The sequence below is a fragment of the Typopeltis vanoorti genome, chromosome 9 (genome assembly GCF_054136105.1).
Source record: "Typopeltis vanoorti isolate ZY-2024b chromosome 9, IOZ_Tvanoo_1.0, whole genome shotgun sequence".
NCBI lineage: Eukaryota > Metazoa > Arthropoda > Arachnida > Uropygi > Thelyphonidae > Typopeltis > Typopeltis vanoorti.
The window spans coordinates 94,389,830-94,409,436 of record NC_143557.1 but is presented as its reverse complement, the minus strand read 5'-3'; the positions used below and the strand labels follow the sequence as shown (position 1 = coordinate 94,409,436).

At 34.5% G+C, this 19,607-nt stretch overlaps 1 protein-coding gene across 3 annotated transcripts in view; it reads right to left on the bottom strand.

The window, feature by feature from the left end:
* Positions 1-5,671: 5,671 nt before the first annotated feature.
* LOC150103262 (FH1/FH2 domain-containing protein 3-like) overlaps positions 5,672-19,607 on the bottom strand; it is a 469,484-nt gene continuing 455,548 nt past the window's right edge. For all 3 annotated transcript variants that reach the window (XM_090397848.1, XM_090397849.1, XM_090397847.1), the window contains one exon: positions 5,672-8,473. In XM_090397848.1, the coding sequence (XP_090253974.1) occupies positions 8,400-8,473 (74 nt within the window). In that variant the 3' untranslated portion in view covers positions 5,672-8,399. The remainder of the gene's footprint in view (positions 8,474-19,607) is intronic.

The following is a 19,607-nucleotide window of genomic DNA, read 5'->3' as shown; positions in this document are numbered from 1 at the left end:
CCTTAATATGAATATTCATATTCATAAAAAAAAATTCAGCTAATGTATTTTATTACCTTATAGGGAGTGCGCAAGGCCTTTTAACCATCCTAGCTTTTGGAGACTCACTGGGCAGTTGTCTCCACTGCTAACCAATCAGAGACAGCTAGCCCAAGGCTAATTATACACAGCACCCAATGAACAGGAGGGCAAACAGGTGTTGCCATCGCGCATATCTAACCCTAACAGGATATGTTATTGTCTGAAATAATGTGGGTTCAAGGGTCGATTTTCTTGAATTTACGGAAAGAAAAATCCTAGTTTCCAGGAGAAATACCTGCTTTCCCATGCCAGAGATCGATTAACTTGGAAACCAGTCAAAGAAAGGCTTAAAATAAAGTTCCTCTAGTCAGCAACTAGACTTGAACTTAGTTTATCTTTAGGCGGCCTAGTACAGAGAATTGCAAGTGCCACTTCCACTCAGCTACACAGGCATATAAGCTTTCATTACAACTGTAATTATAAAAAAAAAAAAATATATATATATATATATATATATCAGCTAACACCTTTTTGTTCCCATATAGGGAGTAGGCTAGGCCGTTTCTTAGCCCTTTTGGAGACTGAATGGGCAGTTCAATCTCCACTGGTAGCCAATCGGAGATAGCTTGCCCCAGGCCATCACTAATTAATTGGCATGCAGTGAAGAAGGCAGCTAGTAAGTGCCACCATCTGGTGGTCCCTAACCCTAACACAATATATTTAATGTCTGAAAATAGTGTGGGTTTGACGGCCGATTTTTCTTGAGTTTATGGGACGAAAAACCCGAGTTTCTGGGAGGATAAACCCGCTAGCCCGTGCCAGAGATCGACTAACTCTGGAACTGGTTGAGGAAAGACTTAGAAAAAGTTCCTCTAGTCAGCAACTAGATTCGAATGCCTTTCGTTGTGTGGTCAAGCACTGTAGAGTGCAAACGCCACTTCTACTGAGCTACACATAAATCTTTTGTAATTAAATACTTTTATTAACATATGATTTTTATTTATATCGGTACTCCATGGAGTCAAAAGACTCATCGTGGGAGACCCACGCTATCAATTAACACAATATCTATCATACATCTTAAACTTATTCACTGGGGGCACTTGCAACCACCTCTGGAAAAATTTCTTTTGTGTAAAACTTATAGAATACCTTTAGTAACTTATGTTTCTATCACATCTCTTCTCTTCCCTATTACCTACACTTTGCAATCCACACATCTTCAATCTATCCTAATAGGGGACATTCCACACATCTGTCATGCGCTTGATCATTTGTCTCTGAATCCTCTCCTCTGCCTCCCGATCCCCAAGAAATGCAGGTGACCAAATCTGTGCACAATAGTCAAGATGTGGCTGAATCATAGCCTTATAAAGAGGAATAATAACTTCCATATCTTTATTTGTTAATATGTTCAACATTCAAGTTGAACATATTAACTTAATTCTCTGAGCTATTTTGCCAACTCTTGCAATATGTCCTCAGAATTTAAAATCTCTATCCACTATCATCCCCCCCCCCCAAGATCCCTAGCATCATCAATTTTCTGTCAAGTAGTACATCAAGATGATGCGAAGTATGTAATCTTTTCATCCCAAAGTGCATCATCTTATACTTTACAACATGCAACTGATAACTATTGTCCTTTTCCCACACTGCCAATCTACTCAAATCATCCTGCAAGATATTAAATCTTCATCACCTTTTGCTCTCCCCAGTTTGGCATCACTGAACAACTGAATATCCTGCCCCCTCAAATCTGTCGTTATCATTAATGTACAAATTAAAGAGTAGTGGTCCTAATACAGAGTCCAGGGGCACTCCACTAGTCACCCTCATTTGCCTTGATTCCATCGTACATCACCCTCTGATGTCTGTTAATCAGTCACTTCCCTATTCATGCCTCCAGCCTCATATCCATTCCCATTTGTTCCAATTCATGTAATAATTTTGTATGCGGTTTCTGTCAAATGCCTCTACAAAGTCCAGCAGTATCATGGTGTAGCCATTTTCTTTCTCCAATTCTGCTGTCACCTTATTATAAAATGTAAATGACTCATTGATTAATATGTGTATAACAAAAAACTAAGCTAAGACAAATTGACTGAACAATATGTTGGCATGCTAATAATTGCTAATTCATAAGTATAGAAGAAATAGAAGCCATGACACAAATAAATTTTAAAAAATTAATTTTAATTAGGAAAAGATTTTTGGAAAATTTTCTAGCTTTTTTTTTACCTTTTTCTTTGGTGGGCCAGCCCCCCCCCCCCATGTGCCACTGGTTGTCAATATATACATATACAGAGTTTCCAATTAAAGTAGTGCCCCTATCCAGAGTAATCTGTAGAGGGGAACTAGTAGACAAAATACCCTCAAATTGGTGAGTACCCTAACCAGATCATGGGGAAGAGATTTTGACAATTAAAAAAAGTTCAAAAAATGACCAATAGGAGAAATATGGCGCTATGAGCTAGAAAAGATGGTGAATTTTGCATGTGAGACGACGTAAAGCAGTAGATACGAAGAAGTAAGATCTACAGCCATTTTTGACTTGCATGAGGAGGCCTTACTTTGATTGAAAGTGCTCTGTTAAAGAAGTGTTTCTATAGGAATGGGGAAAATGCTGCAGCAGCATCTTACTGCTCCAACATTTTCCGATGACCAGACTTTGCAAAAAGGCCCAGTGACACTAAATGTGGTGCGATGCATGGTTCGTCGATTTGAAAGGATGCTGTTTTTGATAATCCAACCAGGAACAGAATATAAATCTGAAATTCCACAAATGACTGAAGAGGCTGTAACTGCAATTGTTGAGCAGTCAAATGAGAACGCTGTCACTTCATGAAGTGCATGTGCTGTAACAACACAATTAGATTTTCCTTGCACAAAGGTATGGAGAACTTTGCATAAAGCGTTGCACCCGTATAAATTCAGCCACAGCAAAGAGTTGCAAACGGAAGATGCCAGTATCCGAGAAACATTCGCTTTGACATTTCAGGCATGCATAGAAGTGGATGAGGATTGGCCTTGAAACATCCTATAGAGTGATGAAGTGCATTTTCATGTTTGTGGAACAGTGAACACTCGAAACTGCTGCATCTGGGCTACAAAGAATCACCGTGTGTTTCAACAAATTCCCTCACTTTTGTTAAATATTATCACAGAATGGGGGTAGGAATTTACTGCAAAGTTCGGTATCAGTCCATTTTTCTTTGAAGAAATCCATCGACTAATGTTTCTCATCTTCCAACCCAAACATATGCACCGAAGGCATCACCAAAGTAATCCTCACTAGCATGGAAACACCTCCACATTACTCTGAACTGCTGTCCCCCTATCTAAATCCTGGTTCTCCAAAAGATGTATCAAGGCTGTACAAATGAAAAAAAAATCAAGCATACCACAACTGGCTTACATCAAGAACCCCATCCTCCTTTAGTGCTTATACTCAACCTGAAACAGATGCAAGAAACCTATCAAATGCTTCCAAAACAGAGTTTGAAAGAGCAAACAGAAAGAAACTTGCAGCCTGTCCAAAAGGCAGACGAGCCTTTTGGTCTCTTGCCAAAGCAGTTGGTTGTAACTTTTGTCCAACACTATTCCCATCCTCTATCATACCCAGATGGCTCTATTTATCATCACCCACAGAAGATGCCAATCTCCTGGCAATTTTTTTTAATTATTTAAAAAAATATAGAATATAAAATATAAAATAAAACCCATAATGTATTGCAGTATATCTCTCTTAGTGAGATGTGCTTTACATTATGGAAAATACTAAGAATAGTGATCAGAACTTTACCCACCTTTACAATAAGTTGCCCTGGTGTTGCACCACCTTTAGACTTGAACTACGTTCAGGCACAAACTTTACTGTTTGCTTACTTGGGATTAGGAGTAAAATAACCAAGTTTATAAAATTACTTGGTAACCCTAATATATATATATATATATATATATATATATATATATATGTAATTAATTTTTTAACGAAGAATTTGTTTGCAAATCGTGTTTTTCAAGACATATCGACAGTAAAAGTTACACCAACCCTCTTCCTTCTATATATCAGTGACCTACTTCAGTTGATCTCCAACCCAATACACGGTTTTGCAAATGACAGCATTGCACTCCTCCCTTTCATTTGATAAACCTTACTCTACACTACTCAACTTACAGAAAATCAACCACCAATGGCTTCAATTCTGATCTCCAAGCTGTATCCACTAAGTTCGAGAATGTTTCACCGACTAGCTCTCTCTGTCTCTCTCTCTATATATATATATTGCTTTAAATAGGGTTACTTTAATTTAAAACACTACTTATGTTTGCTACCATTATACTAGAGAAATCAACTAAATATAAAGAGAGAGAGAGAGTGTGTGTGTGTGTGTGATGCATGATTACTTACACCAACTGGCAGCAATGGAATCACTTTGATGTAGTCATTAGATCCAGTACTTTCAAACCCCTGGTACCTTCCATTGCATGCTGCCTCATGTAATTATTCCTTAGTAGCTGCATGAGTTACTATTATTACGGGCAACTCCAGGGAGTCATTGGACTCATCGAAGTTCCATTTCCTTCTACCCATGTCACCTTTCCTTCTATGTTTCCATAGTTGAGGTTCTCTTAATTCCATGTGTACCCCATTAGTAGGTATCCACTAATGGAATGCGCCACAAGGATAAGCTGGAAGTTTGGGATTTAGCCAACCATATAACAAGTTGAAAAGCTAGGCTGGCTGGGGGTAAATAAAGTCTCACGGTTTTCATCACAAGGAACCAGGTCAAACAGGCAAAAGTGATCTACTGAAAAAAAAAAAAAAAAAAAAAACTCAAACTTGTCAACATCAGAATTCAAGACACCATAAACATAAGAATTATTGAAGAAAAAGAAGAATCAGAGAAATAAGGTATCACATCAACATGATTAGTGATACTGAAACAAAGAGGAATTAAAACACGTGAAATTCTTCTAAATTACAAATACAAGATGTCATATTAAAGTGAAAATAATCAGGGAAATGAAGGGGTAGTTGCAGATGATTTGTATTCTCAAATCATCTACTCAACATTTCAACATCTTGATCCTTCACAAGAAGCATCAAGATGTTGAAAGATTTTCCCACTAGGTTATACTATAAATTAAATATACGAAGAAACTATATTCGTGGTTTAATCCTTTATCCAAGTGTAAGGAAACAAAGTTTGCACCTGAAGTAATTTCAGGGCTGGGCAACTGGTATACAGAAGCTAATGACTTCACATCACTTGCCTTAGTATCCCATTATGCAAAGCACTCATCCTTACAGACATGTATAATGCTACTTCAGTTGATCTCCTACTTACTATCCAGACAGGTTTCGACCTTTATTGAGGGATTAATCAATGGGAGCCAGACCCAGAGGTGATACCAATGCATGTCTATAAGGATATGTTGAGGTTTTACAAAAGAGAGAACATATTTGTTTTTTCAACTGTGCTACAAAACAAATAATATCACTCATAAGCATTAACAGTAAACAAAGTTACTAAGTATGCAAAATGACTACTTTTTTTTTTTTTATGGATTGGGTTCTGTAATTTTAGTTCCTAATGTATAAAATGATGTACTGTAAAATTCTGTAAAGATCACCAGCAGCACATAATTTAATATAAACATTTTATTTATCTGGAATACTTTGGTGAATGCATCCAGTAAAAATTTACACACTAAACAAAATAATGGTAAAACAGACATTGGATGCTACTGTAATATTGAAAATTTTTCAAGTTTAATTAAATTAGAGCAAACGTTTAAATACTGATTGTAGTAGTCTTCATAGAATACACTAGAACAAATGCATTGTCTCAATTTGTGATAGTAAGCTATATATATATATACATATATATATACACATTACTGTTTATTATATATAAAAAAAAATTTAAATACAAAAAAAAAGATTAGATTTTATGATTGACTATCAAAGTAAGTAAAAATACTGAGATGGGGCTTTTACATTGTATTAGGGTATAGGATGTCCCATAAGTCTGGTTCAGCAGAAGTTAGTTAACTTAGAAAATGGAAGAATTTGTTTGCAAACTGTGTTTCTCTCAGGACATATCAACAGTAAAAGTTACAGCAATAATGCCATATACATGCTACATGTCAAGGTGAGTAGAGTGTAGTGTTGTTGTAAACTTTTTACAACAACACTACCATAAGTATTTTACCATAAGTAATTAACATTACCATAAGTATTTTTAATCATGATTTTCCTTCTTAATTTTTCAAATCATTTTGTTAAATAACCGAGTTCTTCTCTTTGAACCAGACTTATGAAATATCCTGTAGAAAATCAAAATGTTTAAAATAAATTTTTATTTATTGATCGATTAATTACTAAAAGTTTGATAGAGGCACTAATAAAAAGTTTCATATTAAAACTGAGACAAAAATATAGCAAAGAGAGGCATGAAGTTACTGACCAAAGCAGCGAATATATGATTGAGCAAGTAGACAAGCTTAAAAGGATAAGGGGCTGTTGTATTTCAACTTTTTCCAACTTCAGTTATTCTTAATATAAAACTCCTATAAAGATATTTACCAGAATGTAGAAAATTTTTTTTCGTATAAAATACTAAACTCTTTGCATTAAATAACTTTCTACATGGCACAGTATATACACAACTTAATGCAAAAGAGTTTCTTCACGTTAATATATAATTCTTCAGAACACTTAAAGAAATAACTGTACATGTAAAGAGATTTCGTTGTAATAAGTATTTGTAATAAAAGCATCTAAACTTTTATTCCAAGGAATATTTAAATTTAAAAAAATAAGAATAAAGATATTCTATTTCTTAGAATAAAAGCAATTATTTACTACAAATAACTTGAAGCCACAGAAATCGCATTGATTTAATGTTTTCTCAGTACTGTTCTTGTAAAAGTTTCTATAAAAGGTCTAAGCTGAATTACAAAAACTGATTTCAAAAGTTCACTCTAAAACACATTATACTATTCTTACTATACAAAGTTTGTTGAGTAGATAGTAGGAATAAAAGGGGAGGGAAAAACTTCAATATTTGTATATGTTCTTACCAAGATGCTGAAATAGTCTGGGATTAAACTGGCAAAGCAAAAAAGGAAGATAACGTGTTTTTACTACCAAACAATATTATATTATCACTGCAATATTTCAATAATTTATATTCAATCAATCTAGGTCAGTAATGAATATTACAGTTAATAATATTTTTAAATTAAAACATATATCAGTTCAGAAATTCTTATATAATAAATCATTAAGATTATACAACAATTGAGAGCTTAGCCATGATACCAATAGCCAATTTGTATCCCATGTAAGCACTCAATATAATATACTTACTTCCCCTTCTTTTAAAAATATCAAATAAACCTAATATAAATAACATACTGCCTAGCAATTTTTTGAAGCAAAATAACTTTTATTATTCTGCTCTTTAAAATTATTAACTATACAAAACTGAACAAAAAAAATGTTCTCTTGTATAAGAGATAAAGAATTTGAAATGATATTTTATTCACATACATATGCAATATATTTTTTAAAATAATCTTTATTATCACAATTACCTTCCTGAAATTTTTGACAGACAGAAAGTTTTTATCGAAATAGTTCAGCATTTTTATAGTCAAATGCATCCACTATCTGTTTTACCAATGATGAGCACATAGTAACAACAATAACAATAATGTAAAAACATGAGGACTATGCATGTGCAGCTCAAGCTCATGCAAACGTCAGATCTTCATCACCAGGTCATCAATAGAAGGCAAGTTGACTATGGAGACAGATACTTTAGGAAGTACCTGCTCCTCGTTTGTCTGTCCTTTCTGTCTCATTTCCCACTCGGCCTCTTTCTCTTGCTACCCTCAATATTTATTGATCTGAGCAGTGTCTTCTTCCTATGTCCTTTGCACAATTACAACCTATTAACTTCAAAAGTAAATAGATATTATCAACAATACTGTACTATTTTAGTGAAAAGATTTCCCATTCCATATAAGTCCTGCACAGCAGACCCACACTGATATAGCTTGTAACAGAAGCTCAAAAGGAAGCATCTGTAGAGCTGATCTATATACAGCAGAATATTATTCAGTTTGTAAATCTTTCACATGTTGGGTGGCTTCCTGGAAAACTAGTCCAATCACAGTAAGAGTTCCATGGAGCCTGACTGAATGCTATACAGATGATTATGGCAGAAAGATGAAATGCAGTAACATGACCAGTCAGAGCACTGTACTTTGGATAACTGCAAATGTTTATTAAGTGAACTCCACTTGAGTACACTTGGATAGTTATAAGTTACAGACAATCCACAACAGATGAAAATTTATGTTCAAGTAGACATTGCTGTTAACTTTCGTTGTTCCTCTTCTGAGAGGTCCAAACCACTCTTTAATGTCCTACGTACTGAGAAAAAAAGAAAATACAATTCAGTCAGTTTAACGATGTAAAATAATTTATAATATTATTATATTATACATTTTTTGTAATATTAGTTTTGACATTAATTTGACTGAACAATTTTAAAAACAGATTTTTTTTTCTCAAAATAAAAATTATTATTATTAAAATCTCTAAATACCTTTTTTTTTCATTTCTTAGCCATTTTATCAGCTAAGTTATTTCCTGATAATAAATGTTAATGCATACAGACATACCTTATATTGACAAGATAGTTGTGTTACATTTCAGTTAAAGAGAAATCTTTTTTGTTTTTTTAAAAGAAACTTTTTTAAAAAAAAATCTCTGTTATTGTAGCATTCTGGGCATAATCATATTAGCAAATCACTAATGTGTTGTCTTTTTCTTTTTTTTTTAAAATTTGATTTCTTTTTTTTGAGACTAATCATGTGTGTGTGTGTATGTAAGCATACTTTAATTGATGGATTTATTTAAAATAAGTACAAAAATTAAACTCCAACTTTACCTAATAATTTATATGTGCTCCTCTGTTTGTAATAAGTTCATTAATTTGCTTAGGCATGGACTCTATACCAATATAGAACACGTTTTTCTTATTTCTGCATCTCAAAACAATACTTTAAAAGTGGATTGAGTTTTACTTTCCAAGTCTCTTTTTTCACTATGGCCCACAAATTTTCTGAGAATGTCAGGAGTTACCTAGCAATTGGATGTTGTGATTTTTGAGGAACTCTTTCACTTTTTTGAAGTGTGGCAGGAGCGAGATCCTGTTGGGAGATGAGTTCTTTGTTTTTATGGAACTGTGGTCTTTTCTTTAATATTTTTATGTATTGGTCAATTTTCATCATGCCATCAACAGGCAAAAGTGATCCTGGACCGTCGTGTATGAAATAACCCCAGAACATCTTTTTAGCTAGGTGGTTAAGAGCATGTTGAAGGTAAGCAGAAGAAGTCTTCTTAGTCACTGATTTACAAACATGGGGTACTTGCTCTCTTGAACAAAGAAATTTTAATTATTCTTTCCATCCATATTGGATTTTTTCTGGTGCATCCAGTTTTGTGTCCATTAAACTCTGTAGGAGCCTTAATCTCAGTGTTCGCACTTACCACCTTAACAGTTGCATCACATTCATCTAATACCTCCATAATTCCCAGTTAATCTCATGACCTTCTTCCCCTTCTCAACAGTCCAATCTTTTACATTTTTGTCACTAGAGCCTCTTTTTCTGCATAGCCTTCATCAACAGTTGTTTCATTTTTTTTTTGGTCTGTGGGCAGTCCTCCCTGCTTCCAACAATCTTCGATAGACTGTCATGTCAGAAACATTAATCCCACTAGCTACCAAGTCTCTATTTAAGTCTACAGCAGGCAATCATGGATTCATTGCACTTTTTTACTAGTTTGCTAACTAGTAAACAATCTTTAATAAATGTAGTTTTCCTTTCTTGCCCATATTTTCCATCAGGAGAAAATGTACCTCTCTCCCTAACCCCCCTTTAAAATCGCATTCACCATACCCAAACCAATATCACACTCATTGGCAATTTGTCTTTGAGTCATAGATGTCTGCTGAGAAAGACTACACATTTTTGAACACTCTCTTGGGGATATATCCATGTTATAGCTACACAAAATTAATGAAACAATATGAATGTCAACTTGTTTACATTATTAAAGATGCACAACACTAATAATAAACATTGTACACACAGCACTCAAACAAAAACAGTGAACTAAAACCAAAACCGAAAATAGTAAGCTGAAAATAAAACCAAAATTATTGTTAACTGAAACAAAAACCAAAATGAAAAACTTGATGAAAATTTGTTTTTCATGGATTAATTTGTTTGCTACTGTACATTATTTAAGTAGTTTCAGGAACAGATAGTTTGTTTGGCTGTTTGCTCTGTGCATACATGCCAAATTATTATGTTGGAGGTTTAATGGATTTTTTTACAACACTCAAAAAGAATTAAAATAGAATTTAATACTCCTATATTTTGTCCTAGTCACTAGGACATCTACGGGGATTACAAAAACAATTAATGTAACATGCACACAAAAACTTACAATACTAAGCCCAACCACGTGGGTGACACTAAAGTCCTATCTAGGTGGAGCGCCCTCTAAGGGCGGTCGTAGGTGGCCTAGAATGTAAGGTGGGACCTCTGGTGATGAGTGTTTCCCAAATCTTCGGAAGCTTAATGCAACCGTATTTATTTAGATTTGGTTGGTTTCTGAGAGCTGCTGCTGCTTCTAAGAAAAGTCTCTCTTTCTTGAATTTGCTGTGGTGGAGCATGGTGGTTTTCTTCCATGATACTCTGTGGATGGTGTCTAACACATGGTCAGCCAAGCCTGAATGGCCATAGTTGCGTTTAACGATGTACGACTTGTGTTCCTCCAGGCGGATGGATGCTGATCTGCCTGTCTGTCCAAAGTACGCAAGATCAGCATCCATCTGCCTGGAGGAAAACAAGTCGTACATCGTTAAACACAACTATGGCCATTCAGGCTTGGCTGACCATGTGTTGGACACCACCCACAGAGTATCATGGAAGAAAACCACCATGCTCCACCACAGCAAATTCAAGAAAGAGAGACTTTTCTTAGAAGCAGCAGCAGCTCTCAGAAACCAACCAAATCTAAATAAATACGGTTGCATTAAGCTTCCGAAGATTTGGGAAACACTCATCACCAGAGGTCCCACCTTACATTCCAGGCCACCTACGACCGCCCTTAGAGGGCGCTCCACCTAGATAGGACTTTAGTGTCACCTACGTGGTTGGGCTTAGTATTGTAAGTTTTTGTGTGCATGTTACATTAATTGTTTTTGTAATCCCCATAGATGTCCTAGTGACTAGGACGAAATATAGGAGTATTAAATTCTATTTTAATTCTTTTTGAGTGTTGTAAAAAATCCATTAAACCTCCAACATAATGTCCTCACAGCACTTAAGCCTCTACACAAGAATTCTAATCATACATTCCAAATGTATCAATTATAGAATGCAAACTGTTAATAAAAGAAGCATTTCTAGGAGAATGTGTAAGAAGTTAGATTTTATTTCAGAGAAGGTAAAATAAAAAGTATGAAAATAGATGAGTTTGTGAAACTACATACAATAGAAGTAGCAGCAGTAAAGTAACATGAGTGAAAAAAAAAAGAGTGACATGGAAAAGTGAAAATGAATGAATGTAAAAGCAATGTGTAAAAAGGTGGGAACAGATGATAAAGAATATGAGAGAGACAGAGAAAGAAAAATTTGGCAAGATAATCATTTGAAACAAGAATTGGAGAGAAATGACAAATGATCAGCAAGAATTATGCATATTGATTTAAAACAAAATGGTATATGACATTGATTATTGATATAAAATATTAATAGAATTCCTATAAGCAGGGCGAGTTTTTAAAGTTGCTGTGGCCCTTAGCCCTAATTTTTAAGAATCACTCTCCCCCACTGAGTAAATTTTAAGTTTAGTAGTTTTTCAGAGCCCCCTTGTAATGATATGCAGCCCTAAGCAATAACCTGTGTGTAAATCTAGCCATGCCTGTGATATACAAGTAGTACAAAATAGCATTGTTTCATTGTGAGGTAATCCACAACATTTTATGTGGTATTGCTGACTTATAGTTAAAGAATTTGGAAAAGGAGGCCAGAAAATAAGCTACAAATTGGATATACAAGTTGGTGAAAGGTAGAACGTAGGATTATTCCTGGGAGTTAAGTAACATTGGGATCAGCAAAGGAACAAGGAGGAAATTTTTCTGTTGTCACTATTGTGACTAATGATATTTCTGAAACTACAAGACCTGTTAAAAAAAAAGGATCCACATAGAATACATATTTCAATTTTAACATGTTCAGCTGTTACGTTCATATACAAATGTGAGAAGTATCAGAATCAAGGGAAATGAAATGGTTGCATTGATTCAGTTCATTCATTCATCCAAAAATTATTGGAATAAGTGAGACATAAGGCCTATAAGGCCTTATCAGCCAACTCTTCTTACTTTATGACCCTTATGCTATTAGAGTACTCGAGGGTCATGGGGTCTTTTCATTTCTGGCCTTACAACTATGCCCTCTCTATAAACCTTACTATATTTCTTCTGTAATCTACTCTTTCCCCTTCATTATACCCTATTCCTCCTATGGGTTTAAATTCGGAAGAAGGCTAGTTCAGAAGCCTTAAGGTAGCAGCCCTACCACTGAACTATTCCATCGTCAGGCTAGTCCCCTGACATGGAGAACATAATCCTACTTGTAAGCTGACAGAAAAAGATAATCGGATTGAATCTATGGGAAACGACCCTGGAATGGAAAAGGGAAAACGAAAATGGAAACGACAAAATATAATACACATAGCAAACTGGAATGTAAGAGGAATAGCATATAAAGAAATAGAATTAGACCAATTACTAAATGAAAGAAATTTTAAAATAGCAGTAATCACTGAAACAAAAAAGAAATTAAAAGGAACTATGAGAACTGAAAATTTTAATGTGATATACAGTGGAGTCGACAGAGACCAAAGAGCACAAGCAGGAGTCATGATTTGGATACATAACTCCCTTTCAAAACAGTTAAAACATTATAAATTATGGAATGAAAGAATAATAGAAGCTAGACATAAAAACAGATACAGGCTATTTAACAATAATTGGTTTATATGCCCAGAAGAAGGAAGAGAACAGGATAATATTGATTTTTATAATCAGCTACAAGACATATATAATAAAATAAATTAAAATGACTACATAATTTTAGCAGGAGACTTAAATGCAAGAATTGTAAACACGAAAATTAATAATAATATAGGAATACATGGAGAACACACTCTAAACAGAAATGGTAAAAAATTGATTGACTTTGTAGTTTATAATAACCTAAAAATAATGAATTCCTTCTATAAACATAAAGACATACATAAATATACTTGGGCAGCAAGAGGATGGAAATCAATATTAGACTACTTCATATTAAATGAAAAGACATTAAAATTTTCACTAGATGTTAGAGTTCACAGAGGATATGAAATAAGCAGTGACCACTTCCTTGTTAAAATAAAATTAAGATTACCACCTAAATGGCTACAAGTAACAAGAACAGAAAGAAAAATTGAAACATTTGTTTATAAAACTAGACTATTGAATGACACAAATGTACAATGGCTATATGAACAAAGAATTAACCAATATCTAGATAAAATAAAACAAAATGAAGAAATAGAAATAGAATGGCTTAATATAAAAACGATACTAAATGCAGCAGCAAATGAAAGCTTAGGAAAGACCAAAAAATTCAATAAAAGAAAAAAACTGAAGATCTGGGATGATACAATCAAAGAAATAAAAAGAAAAAAAGAAGCCTATCACAAATGGTTAAGCAGTAAAAGATTAGAAGATGAAATAGAATATAAAAGAATAAGAGCCATAGCTAAAAGAGAAGTCAGAAAAAGACATAGAGAATCATAGAATAAATTTGTTTCTAATTTAGAACATGATTTATATAAAATAAGACCCAATGTATATAAGATTTTGAAACACCTAAATGCAGATACCAAAGAAAACATAAAATTAAACACTGAATTAAAATTAGAAGAATTTCTAAATTACTACACAGAACTGTGGACAGACAAATATTTTAAAAAAGACAACTGGCAAACAATTAACGAAAATGAAAAGGAAATAACTGAAGAATTAGAAATCAGCCTGAAAGAAACAGGAAATGGAAAATCACCTGGAGAAGATAAGCTAGGTTCAGAACTATATAAATACACAGGAACAAGATTCAAAAAAAGACTCTTACTATTTTTAAATAAAATTTACTCAACTGGTATCCCCCCCCCCCCAATAGAATGGAAAAAAGCAATTGTGATTCCTATCTTTAAGAAAGGTAATAGAGATGACCCTAAAAACTATAGAGGTATCAGTATACTAAATTCCTGTTACAAAATATATAGCAGAATCTTAAATAACAAACTAATGAAATATTCCGAAAACTTTATTCTAGAGGTACAGAATGGATTTAGAAAAGGATGATCATGTATAGACCCAGCCTTTTGCCTAAAATTAATAGTAGAGAAAAGAAGAGAATATAATTTGAAAACACATATTGCATTTATTGACTTTGAAAAAGCATTTGACAAAGTTAAAAGAAACATATTATTTAACATATTAAAAGAAAGACAAATACCAAATAATATCCTAAAAGCTATCACAAGCATATATGAAAATAATCAAATACAAATAAGATTAAATCATAAGCTATCATATACAAGAGAGATAAACCAAGGGGTCCGACAGGGATGTCCCCTCTCAGCAACTCTTTAATATCTACTTAAATGAAATAATAATAAAATGGAGTAAAAATTTACACCAAGGAATTAAACTTTCACCTACAGTTAACTTAAACACTCTCCTCTTTGCAGACGACCAAATAATAATTACAAATTCTGAAGATAACTTGCAGAAAGCACTCTCAAACCAACACTTTGGCTACGCTATGTTGATGATGTGCTTGCCATTTGGCCACATGGCCCTGAGACATTGAAAACATTCCTAGCACATTTAAATAGCCAACACCCAAAAATCCACTTTACTATGGAACCGGAAGCCAACAACTGTCTGCCCTTCCTGGATACACTCATTACACGTCTCCCAGATGGTTCCTTATCATTTTCAGTTTTCAGAAAACCCACACATACAGGCAGATACTTACACAAACAATCACACCATCATCCTTCTCAACAATATGGCATTTTAAAAACGCTAACCCATAGAGCGAGAGCAATCTGTTCAAATGACAAGGCTCTTACTGCTGAACTGACTCACTTACGCCACACCTTCTTGGCCAACGGCTACAATCCACAAAAAATAAACAAAATACTAAACACTCCTAAGAAACCCCTCCCACCATCCACCACAGAGAACTACAACAAAACAGTCACCATCCCTTACATTAAAGGCACATCCGAAAAGATCTCAAGAATTCTCATTAAACATAAACTACGCACTACATTCAGACCATGTAGCAAATTAGCCACCCTCATCCGCTCACCCAAGGACAGCATTCCTCCTTTATCACATCCAGGAGTCTACCAAGTACCCTGCTCATGCAATGAAGCCTACTACGGTCAAACAGGAAGAACTGTGAATATCCGCATCAGGGAACATAAACGATACGTCCGGAAATATCATTATGGGAAGTCGGGCCTAGCAGACCATGCTCTGGATACCCCTGCACACAGGATCAACTGGAAAAACACAAAAGTACTACACAGAAACCCATATAAATCAGAGAGATTGTTCTTAGAGGCGACAGAAGCCCTAAAACACACCCCAAATCTCAACAAATATGGCTGTATTAACTTGCCGAAGATCTGGGAGACAGTCATATTAAGGAAAAACTAACACTTTTCTAGGACTCTAGCAATATATGATAGCGGTTTTTTTTTTTTTTTTTTTTTTTTTTTTTTTTTTTTTTTCAGATAGAGGGCGCCAAAATCAGGACTCTAGTCTTTGTGTTGCTGCTACAATTTTGTTAATGTACACCATGTTGTTTTAGTCTCGCGTATTGTGACAAACAGTGTTTTTGTGCTCTGAAGATGCTGGTTATAATACCAGCGAAATATCAGCATCAAGTTAATAAATTAATTATTTACTTAGTTTCTGTGTTCTATTATACCGTTAAAATAATAAACAACATGTTCGACGAACACATAAGTCTGTCCACACGTTTGCAGAAAGCTATTTTAAACCTAAATGAGATATCCAAAGATTATGGTATGATAATATCAACAGAAAAATCAAAAACTATGGCCTTTAAAGGACAAGATCCAGCAAGAACTAAAATAGTAATAGATAACAAGATCTTAGAACAGGTGAATTCATTTAACTACCTAGGATGTATGATCACATATGAAAATGAAAAAGATATAAATGTAAAAATTGCAAAATATTTAAAAATAACAGGTGTAATTAACTCTATATTTAAACCAAACCTAGTTCAAAAACAAACCAGGCTAAAAGTATACAATACATTAGCCTTACCGGTCTCAATGTACGGAAGCGAAATCTGGACAATAAAACAAAAAGACAAACAAAGATTAATAACAGCAGAAATGAAATTTATGAGAAAAACTGCAAAGTATACCCTATTTGATCACAAAAGAAACGAAGATATTATGAAAGAATTAAACCAAGAACCAGTAATAGAAAAAATTAAAAAATATAAACATAAATGGATGGAACACATTCAAAGAATGAAAACAGAAAGATTACCAAAACAAGCCATTAGGAAAAAGAAAACCAGGACGTCCTCTTAAACGATTCAACGATGACTTCTAAGGCCGGAACAGGCCATGCTAGGCCTAAATCCTTGATGCGTATGATGATGATGATGATGATGAGTGAGACCTGGTTGGATGAGAATGGCATCGTGATGGGAATAGAGATGGAAGAGTGCAATGTATTTCATGAAAATAGAAAGGATAAAAGGGAGGTGGAGTACTATTGATGATAGAAAAAGATTTATGTCCATACAAAGTAGAGATGCAAGGAGGAATAGTAGTAGTAGTGGTTTTGAGGCAGTATGGTGTGAGATAAATGAATAGGATGAAATACTTCATTGGATGTTGCAATAGATCTGGTAATGTGGAGGGTAGTGACCATAAAATATAAATTATGCATAAATATTCTTAAATATGGTGTCCTTTCTCCCTAACCACCCTATCCCAGTTTTGTAAAAATTAATATTCCATCTACAGAGCCTGTAGTGTCTAAGTAAGAAAGAATATTAATAACTTTATACAAAATAAAAATAAAAATCGGAATGCTAAATATAATTGAAATAATAAATAATACATAAAATATTTCTTTTTCTTTTTTTTTTCATATATGGAAATGACATGAAATAGGACTTAATATTTTCTTGTGAAGAATTTTCCCACAATGAATTTTTCTTTGTTCTTCTCCAGGTAATCTCATGTACTATTTTGGTTACCTTTGCAATCTGTCCTCTAAATTCCAAATGCTTATTCACAATCACCCCTAAGTCCCTGGCCTCATCAGTTTCTTGCAATTCAGTTCCATCAATATACGAGGGAGATCTAGAAAGTTCTGATAAACATCTAGAACAATAAATGATATTAAAGCAACTGATATAACCACAAGAAAGAACATACTAGTAGCAGAGTTATGAAGGTAACATGTTTTCATATTCTTATATCCCCATATGTTCTTCCTTGTGGTTATATCAGTTGCTTTAATATCATTGTTCTAGGTGTTTATTAGAACTCTCTAGACCTCCTTCATAGTATACAGCCTGTGATCTCTTCCCACAGTGCATCACCTTACACTTAGCCACATTAAACTGGCAGCCATTTACCTTTGCCCATACTACTAGTCTATTTTAAGTCTTCCTGCAGGATCTCTGCATCACCTTCATTTACCCAGTTTTGCATCATCAGTGAACAACTGAATCTTGTAAAACCCCTTTAACAACTTTAAACAATTGATAATAAATTTAGTTTAATCCTTTATCCAAGTGTGAGCAAACAAAGTTTGCACCTGAAAGTATCTTCAGGACTGGGGTCATGTAGTACAACACCGGGCAACTTGTAGCAAAGGTGGACCAAGCTAACATCACTCCTATCTCAGTATCTCCCATAATGCAAAACACATCTCCCTGCAGAAATGTATAATGTTATGCATTAAGGGAGGGCCACTACCCAGACTAGTTTCGACCTTTATTGAGGTCTCTTCAGTGGGAGCCAGGCCCAGACGTGGAGATACTAGGCAGAAGCAATAGCAAGGAGTATAGGTAATATAGGAGTTGCCAAAAGGTGTGCCACCTTTTTATTAAATTACTCTGGATTTAAAGAAAGATGTTGAAAGTTTATTTTTCACTTGGTTAGAGTATAATAAATTTAGTTTAATCCTTTATCCAAGTGTGAGCAAACAAAGTTTGCACCTGAAAGTATCTTCAGGACTGGGGTCAGGTAGTAGAACACTGGGCAACTCGTAGCAAAGGTGGACCAAGCTAACATCACTCCTATCTCAGTATCTCCCATAATGCAAAACACATCTCCTTGCGGACATGTATAATGTTATGCATTAAGGGAAGGGCCACTACCCAGACTAGTTTCGACCTTTATTGAGGTTTCTTCAGTGGGAGCCAGGACTATAGGTAAAGATGACCTCGCTATTGCTTCTGCCTGGTATCTCCACGTCTGGGCCTGGCTCCCACCGAAGAGACCTCAATAAAGGTCAAAACTAGTCTGGGTAGTGGCCCTTCCCTTAATGCATAACATTATACATTTCTGCAAGGAGATGTGTTTTGCATTATGGGAGATACTGAGATAGGATTGATGTTAGCTTGGTTTGTTACGAGTTGCCTGGTGTTGTACTACCTGACCCCAGTCCTGAAGATACTTTCAGGCACAAACTTTGTTTGCTCACACTTGGATAAAGGATTAAACTAAATTTATTATAGTCTAACCAAGTGAAAAATAAACTTTCAACATTTAAACAACTGAATAATCACCTTTATGCAGTGGGACTATCCCTCCATGATGGAATATCAGCCCGTTTGCTAAAGGAATGTTCAGCTGAATTGGCTAGGCCTTTCATACATTTGTAAAACTTGAGTCTCAGCTCAGGAATGATACCCAGGAATGGAACGAATGTATGATAGTTCCATTGCACAAGGGTGGTGCAAAAACTGATGTGTCTAACTATTGATCTATTAGTATCTCTGGTATGTAGTGAAGATTTTAGAGAATTTGGTAAGAACTGCATACAGAAATGAGTAGACAAGCATTCTATGCTCTGCAGGAAACAGCATGGGTTTACTAAAGGAAGGTCATATTTTAGCAATTTTCTCATATTTTATAACAATATTATGGCCAAGCTGAATAAAGGGAATGGATACACTATGATAATGTTGGATTTTTCTAAGGCATTTGATAGGATACCACACGATAGGTATCCTATCTGTTGTGTATCAAAATCTGTTGTGTAAATTGGAGAATATGGGATTGGAATATAATCTATTAACTTGGATCAGGGGATGGTTGACAGATAGATATCAAAAAGTGGTATACAGAGGGTGTG